General features: G+C 35.5%; 1 protein-coding gene and 1 non-coding gene across 3 annotated transcripts; one reads left to right on the plus strand and one right to left on the minus strand.

The window, feature by feature from the left end:
• Window positions 1-442: 442 nt before the first annotated feature.
• LOC8277629 (codeine O-demethylase) lies at window positions 443-2,686 on the plus strand. 2 transcript variants are annotated; one of them, XM_015728057.3, is made up of 4 exons: window positions 443-827; window positions 1,160-1,407; window positions 1,667-1,994; window positions 2,235-2,408. In XM_015728057.3, the coding sequence occupies exons 1-4, from the start codon at window positions 576-578 to the stop codon at window positions 2,349-2,351; spliced, it is 945 nt and encodes a 314-aa protein (XP_015583543.1). In that variant the 5' UTR covers window positions 443-575; the 3' UTR covers window positions 2,352-2,408. The 2 variants fall into 2 exon arrangements, with proteins under 2 accessions (XP_015583543.1, XP_002533669.1); XM_002533623.4 differs by having other exon boundaries at window positions 451-827; window positions 2,348-2,686.
• Window positions 2,687-3,187: 501 nt separating this feature from the next.
• TRNAE-UUC lies at window positions 3,188-3,259 on the minus strand. The gene has a single exon. It is a non-coding gene; the product is annotated as a tRNA-Glu (tRNA).
• Between the last annotated feature and the right edge of the window lie 4,779 nt (window positions 3,260-8,038).

Genomic DNA, 8,038 nt, shown 5'->3' on the forward strand with positions numbered 1-8,038 from the left:
TTAGCATGCGAACCGACCTAAATCACACGGTCTCTTATTTTCGGTGTTTCTCTTCAATCTGCTGCGTTGAGGTTATAGGGATGCTATCTACGCCCTGGTACGTGGCAATTAAATAGATGGTCAAAGCAGTCGAGTAGACTGCTTGGCCACTGGCAACTGTACCCTTTTTGTTGGCACTATTAATTTTATTATCCTGCGTAAAGAAACCATCTTTCTTTTCTATAGCAGTAGTTTTTAAGGCTGCTGAGTTAAGCTTGGCGCCTATCAAATCATTACCCTATTATTTATTTCCTTAAACATAGGCCTGCAATTCTCTCTTAATAAAAGAATATAAGCCTGCAATAGACAACACTAATCTATATATATATATATATAAGCCTGCAATTCCTTTTTGAAATATAATCTAAAAAAACATAATAATCATATTTTCTCTAATAATATATTAAAAAAATAGAAACAATAAAAATTAGAAAAGAGTGTTTTATAGCCAAGTGAGAGTTGAGAGTTCAGACAATCCAACTTTTGCCATCACTTGATCGCTATTAACTGACTTTCATAGTGTTCCTGAAATTGAGATGGCAACAGTAGTTTCCAAGAGTGTGGAAGAATTGTCCCTGACCAATGATGAACCGCCATCAGAATACATAGTCAGAGGATGCAGTGTTGCACCTCCAGATCTGTCTTCATCTGCATCTTCATCTCCATTTCCAGTCATTGATGTCAGTCTCTTCTCCTCATCTTCATCAGCTTCTGATAACAGAAACAGTGAAGTCGATACTGCGTTATACACTCTAAGATCAGCTCTCAGCTCAACTGGATGCTTCCAGGTTCATACTTTCACATTTATGCTACAACTTTTGATCTGTAGCTCCACCCCGTTCATAACAATTATATTGATGGATTTTTTTTTTTTAATTCAATCATCACTTTGTTTAGCGTCTGCTAGATTTGGTGACAACAAATATCAGTGATTTTTCATTTCTTTTTTAACATTAACTGGGATCGACTAAGTTCAGTTCTTAACCTCACGGTTCTGGAGATGATTCAGCTCTCCAAATTCAGGTACCACTGAGCCAAAAGCTCAGTGCTATACTGGTTTTTGCTGAAAAGGGATTCCTTTTATTGTTTGTAATGGATTTTCCGTGATTCTTGATTTTAGGCAATTGGACATGGGATGCCAAGTTCATTTCTTGACAGGGTACGAGAAACGGCAAATCAATTTTTTGAACTTCCAAAGGAAGAGAAAGAAAAGTACGCCCGGTCTATCAATGAAAGTGAAGGCTATGGGAGTGACAGGGTAGTTTCAGAAAATCAAGTTCTTGACTGGTCTCATCGTCTAACTCTTAGGGTATTTCCACAAGATAAAAGAAGAATCAATCTTTGGCCAGAAAATCCAACTGACTTCAGGTCATTCATGGACTATTTCTCAGGAATTATTATTTGTATGGCAGTTTTGATTATCAATTAGGCCTTGTTGAACTAAATCATGTGCAATAAATTATATTGAGTTCTTAGAAATCATCAATTGAATATTTGCGAGATCATGTTAACTTATTTTTTTTAATGATTAAGTTCGAGCAAATATAAATTTTTCAAATATTAAATTGACTAAATAGAATTGAATCGAGTTCTTGCATTTTTAAAATTTCCGATTTGCTTCTTGCAGTGAGATCTTGCACGAATATTCCCTCAAGGTAAAGTCTATGATTGATCTTCTGTATAAGGCCATGGCAAGATCATTAAATCTTGAAGAGAATAGCTTCTCAGGCCAGTTCGGAGAACGGGCACTTATGCAAGCAAGATTTAATTTCTATCCGAGGTGTTCAAGGCCTGATTTGGTTCTGGGGGTAAAACCTCATACCGATAGATCAGGCATTACAGTTTTGTTACAGGATAGAGAAATTGAAGGTCTTCAAATCTTGATAAATGACAGATGGGTTCGAGTTCCTGTAATTCCTGATGCTTTTGTTATCAATCTGGGAGACCAAATGCAGGTATGCATATCTCTGACATCAGTCCCTAGCTAATTTTGCATAAAAGTAACTGATCCTATCCAATTTTTTTATGGTTCTGAATTTGGTAAAAATTGGTACCTGATGCCGCTAGTAAAGATAAGATAACATTTAATGATGATAAGATCTCCTTATATAAAGTAGAAAACTAGAAACAAATAACAGGATTGTGAATTTGATATCAAATGAAAGAAAATAAAATGTAATCTTGCTATGTTCCAGTACTTGAAAGGCCAGTTGATTGAAGCATATACAAGTCTGCAACTACCATTTCTAGAGGTGGCAAAAGCTACATATAGCCTGATATTTTTATTGGGTTTCATGGAAAAATGCAGATAATGAGTAATGGAATATTAAAAAGCCCTCTGCACAGGGTAGTGACAAACACAGAGAAGTTGAGGATATCAGTTGCCTTATTCCATGAACCAGAGCCAGAGAAAGAGATAGGACCTGTGGATGGCTTAGTGGATGAGCAGAGACCAAGATTATACAGAAATGTGAAGAATTATGGTGCTATTAATTACGAGTGTTACCAGAAAGGGATTGTAGCAATTGACACAGTCAAAGTTTAATGTTCTACTCTCACGATATTGCTATATGGTGTTGAATTAATAGTACAAACTGTATCAGAACCATGATCTTAATGTAATAATGTCACAAACTAATTGGATTAAGAATATGTCTGCAGCTGCAAGATACTATTTCCCTTATAGTTCGTTTTTAGAATCAGCATTTTGTAGAATGCTGAATGTGACAGCAGCAGTTTGCCCATGCTGCAGATTGATCAGAATTTCTCAAAAAAGCTGAATACAATAAAGATTTGTTCATTCACTACGTCTCCGGGGTCGGCCCAACAGAGGGCTCTGGATAGGGAAAAAGTGTACAAAAAGGATGAAGTTTTCTTCCTATTTGGGATTCCAGACAAGAAGAAGGGCTCCAAGAATAAGAAGGCCAATATAAAATATAAAGAATCAAGACCCTAAACATTGGGCTCGGTGGATTATTACAACATTTTAAGAATATTAAATAAAAAGTAACGTCCATGGAAAATAAGAATTGCTAATCACCAGATAACCTTTTCCACTGATGTATTATCTCCTTAGTATTTGTGCAGTACAGGATCAAGTCCTGATATTCAGAGGATAGAAACCAAAAAAAAATATTTTTTTAAAAAGTTCCGTTGCCGGGAATCGAACCCGGGTCTCCTGGGTGAAAGCCAGACATCCTAACCGCTGGACGACAACGGACAATTTATGTTCTCTTGCTTAGTACAAACATAATATAAATTGAATATCTAAAGAAAATCTATTTAAGAAACCACAAAATTCTATTTACTGAATCTTTGAAAATATCTAGTGCAGGTGAGAATGGAAGCTTCAATTCTGTTATTTTGATGCCTAGAGCTTTTTACAAATATGGAAACACTAAGCTCTTAACGTCGTGGGCACTAAAGAACCCATATCGTAGGTTTTTCCAGTGTCCTCTAATGCAACAGGTGATGTAATGTGGGTCATATTGAATCTTCAATACCCAATCTTTTTCAACTGGAACTAAACTAAGTATGTTTTTATTTTGTAGCCCGGTGATTGTCATTTTTTTAAATGGACGGAGAAAAATTATATAAGAAAGGTTAGAGAAGTATTAATAGAGACTTGGCAAAGAAGATTTGGTTAGAGGAAGTATTGAAGGTGAAAGAGGAAAAGATTTAATTTCTGAAGTAGAAGCTGAAGTTTCATGTTGATGAGAATGGAGCTTTAGTCTTTAAAATTGAAATTGTGAATGAAAGGAAGGCTTTACTAGAGCTTGAAAGGAACAATATTTGTATAGAAAACCAGAGATTCAGAGAAGAGATTCTGAAATTAAGAAGACAAAGTATATGGTTAAAGTATATGTGTGTTGGTTTAGTGTTTCTTATGATTAGTTGGTTACTTTTAAAGCAATTAACCTTTAGGCAGAATATGTTGTATTTGGCATAAAGAGAATAGTTCAGAATGTGGTAGACTCATTTGTCTTTATTAATATAAATCTGATTCATTTTGCTTATTTGATTCCAACTATTCATGAAAATTAATTCCCATCTAGTTAATTAAAACCATGACTAAAAGTTGTTGCACAGTACTCATAATGTATATGTTGGCCTGTATAAAAGATGTTATATAATGATGAAAATCCAACCAATTCAAAGGGAGACAAATCCAACCAAAATAATAGTGCCAACCAAAAAAACCATGCTAAATAATAAATGGCTATAGACCCTAACCCTAATATAAAGTTCATACAAAAGCAAAATTGATGAAAATCAACTACTGCAAATTTGGACGGCCTATAATATTAGATCTCCGACTGCTGATGAAGGGATCTCTTGCACTTTGACAATCATTATTGAGGAAATACCTTGCCACCCTTTGAGCTGATGGTGGTCTTGAACCATATGTTGGTTGTGGTTCTGCATCGGCTGCTAGGGCTATATTAACTGGTGGAGGTGCTTGAGTTGCACTAATGGATCTAGCAGCTGCTGCTGCAGCATTTCCTCCACTTACATGGTTGGTGCGAGTGCTGCTTGGCATCTTTAATCCATTACAAATCAATCACATCCAACATCAACCATCATCATTATTTCAAATTTGAAACAAAAAATGATATAAAATATTCTAAAACTTACCCTAGACCAAACATTTTTAGACTGTGAAAATATTCTTACTCTATAACCTATTGTATCTATACAACAAAATAAATTAAGCTTGATATTAGATGAAATAGACAAACTAGTAACTGAAATAGGCAGGTAAATTTATTATATGTCTCTCCCTAAATTCATTTGCAACCTCAGGATCCACTTCTTTGCCAGGCTTTCTTAGCCTTGGCTGAGCACTCCTAGGAGTTTTGTTCTTCTGAGGTTGGTCAGATCCTTCATTCTTAGGCCCACCTCACTTACCCTTTGAATAAAAACATGTTTAGAGACTACACAAACAAATTGAATGATTAAGAAACACATTAAAAGTTAATTAATGTACCCTAACCTTTGGTTTTAGAACAACATTGTTGGAAGATGGTTGCTTGTCTTTACCTGGAAAAGTCCTTTTATTATATCCAAATTTTAAACAAATTTGACACTTCATTTTCACACCCGCCTTTGAAAGCTTTTTTTTTTTATGCTTCTTCTCTTCATTAGGGCTTTTATGTTATTTTTTTGTGGCCTTCCAAGTTGTATGATGAAAACATGAGGGAAGATGGGATTGTTAGCCACCTCAGGCCATTGCTTTTGCACATTTAAAGGTGCTAAAGCATGTTGGTATGCTGCCAAGTATTGGGCCTTATGGTAAGGTAATGAATGCAAGCTATTGGATGACAACATGGTATCCCAGTCAATTCCCAAGCACAACATGTGCATGTCCTAGTAGAAAAATCAACTACATATCTTTTCTTAAAAAAAAATTGACATGATATTTCCTACCAACTGCAGGTTTGATAGTGCAAAATTTCACAAGTTATTTTATCTTTTCCATCTTTTTCCTAATACGAGGATAAATGATATTATTGCAACCTTCAATCTCCGACACTATATCATGCATTATGATCATCAAATGTGTTCTAACATGTCTATTATTGGTTTTATCCTAGACTTGACAATGTATCTGTTGAATGTTTCACATATATTGTTGTCAATAGTGTCACTTTTAATTATAAAAGATATAAGAGACTTACAAAACACATTTCAATTTCTAGCTAGGAATGCATCATAGGCATCTATTGACTCATCCTTTAAATCCTTTAACCTTGAGTGTGTTGAATTTCACAAGTACTCTTTGCAGCATCCCAGAGAGTTTTTTTTAATACCTTGGTCCACTTTAAGTCTTTTTCCAATTTGCATAAATGTGTTTGGCAAAGTTTCTATTTTTAGCTTGTGGAGCCAATTTGTTCAAAGCATTTAAGAGTCCCTACCAACAAATAATATGCACTAAATACTTACATCCAAATAAAGAAAATATATTTATACTAAGTTAAACTAAAACAGTAGTGTGACCATACTTTTTGTTGGTTACTAGTCATAGACCAACCCAGCCCATTAACCAAGCCCAACTTTTCAAAAAGAATCTCCAAAAACCAAGTCCATGTTACCTCATTTTCACGCTCCACAACTACCCAAGCCACAAGATACATTTTATTATTTGCATCCTTGGCTACAATTGCCAAAAGAGCTCCTCCTAATACCGTTTTTAGAAAACAAGCATCAAACCCTAAAATGCGTTTGCAACCGCTCTATAATCCCATTCTCAAAGTACTGGATCCAACATAAAACCTTTGAAATATACATCTCCCTGCCTCATCAAGTTTTGTCTTAATCCTAAACCTACCATCTCTATCTACTCTTTTAAGTTCATATGTATAGGACCTAAGCCCAACATAATGCTTTTCAAAGGAACATCTTATCATGTTAAGAGCCTTCAACTTTGCTCCATAACAGGTCATCAAAGTTGTATTGTAGTCATATGTCAGCTTCACATCTTTTTCCATCTGTTTTGCTGTGTAAAACGGATTCCTCCTTAATTGTTGATAAGTATTCTTTTGTTGGCCACTCAGAAGTCAATTATCTATTATAACCTTCCCTCTCACATGTATACTCACTATATAATATCGTTATTATAAAAATGTCCTCATCTTGTAACTTGGAGCCTTAAACTCTCCAGTTACACGCATCCACACATCTAGCATTTAATTTTCCAAATCCACTTCTATGCCCACCAATATTATGCTCATTTAATATAGCCCATCTTTGTAAAGCCCCTTTACACTCAATATCATCTTTAAATCTAAGCCCAAGTTCAAGCACCAGTTTCCTGTGATTACAGCTGGGGTGGTATACCTTTAGCCTCTCCTTCCTCTTCAGAGTTGGATTGAAGTCATACTCATCACTTGATATAGGAGTAAAGACTAAGTCATATGAGGATTGATACTCAGAATGATACCCACTTTCCTCTTTTTCAGTATTAAAAACTACTGTTGTTGGTGCATCAAGCTTTGTAGTCCTCTTAGCTCTCTTTTTTGGTTCCTTCTTCTTCCAAGACTTCACAATTGCTGATATTTTCCCATTCGGGGGGGGGGGGGTATGCTAATTGCCTCATTAGCATCACAATATTGGTTTATTATCTTTTCATGTACTCTAGCCCATCTTAAATTTCTTCTGGCTTCCAAATGCTGCTCATTATCTGAGTTGAAATTCTCATCCTCTACCCATCTTTAGTGTCACTTTTATCCACTAGAATATATTTTGGATCCTCAGAATCATTATAATCATCAAGCTGGAGATTGCCATTGTTTTCATTACCTTCCATGACACCTCCTACCACTGAAGCTTCAACCTGATTATCATCTCCATCTGCTGCTTTATCCTTAACAATTTCCTCATTCCTACCATAAGCATCTCCAGCTTCATCACCACCTACCACATTTTCTCCTTCATGCTCAACCATTAACTCAGCCTCCGCATGAACAGATATTAGCCCATTTCTTATGCAGCATAGCATCTCCATAACACCCTTATCATCATAAAATAAACAATAAACATTCTTAACAGAGTCCATCTATACTACCTTGACAATTATAGAATAACCAAGACTGTTCAAATCACTTTCAATATCCAAATATCACATCCTCTCAGGATCACAGTTATCAAAAGATCCCATATACCCCGACCTTTAACCATTTTTGTGAATCTACCATCACCTTTAAAACTTATCAATTTGGTCCATCATGTTTGCATATTGCATCGTTTCTACCCACCCGCGTTTTGGCGTATGCCACTAATGACATGGCGTCCACACGTTGCTCTATATGTTTATCTACGTGGCTGAGGACATAAAAGTACCTCAAAACTCATTGTTTCATCCCAATTTTTCCCTAATTCTATCCCTAATTCTAATTTCTAGGGTTTGCAATTACAATACAACTAATAACTTCCATAACTCATTCTATTCCTCTCATTTCCACTTCAAACTATAAAGGGCATCATCAAGCTTCTGTTGTCA

Source organism: Ricinus communis, chromosome 3 (genome assembly GCF_019578655.1).
Source record: "Ricinus communis isolate WT05 ecotype wild-type chromosome 3, ASM1957865v1, whole genome shotgun sequence".
Lineage (NCBI taxonomy): Eukaryota > Viridiplantae > Streptophyta > Magnoliopsida > Malpighiales > Euphorbiaceae > Ricinus > Ricinus communis.

Bases quoted from the DNA above. Each gene is read 5' to 3' on its own strand.
- LOC8277629 (XM_002533623.4), top strand. From the start codon at position 576: ATGGCAACAGTAGTTTCCAAGAGTGTGGAAGAATTGTCCCTGACCAAT. The intron at 828-1,159 runs GTTCATACTTTC...TCTTGATTTTAG, and splicing joins GCTCAACTGGATGCTTCCAG to GCAATTGGACATGGGATGCC. The intron at 1,995-2,347 runs GTATGCATATCT...GGAAAAATGCAG, and splicing joins ATCTGGGAGACCAAATGCAG to ATAATGAGTAATGGAATATT.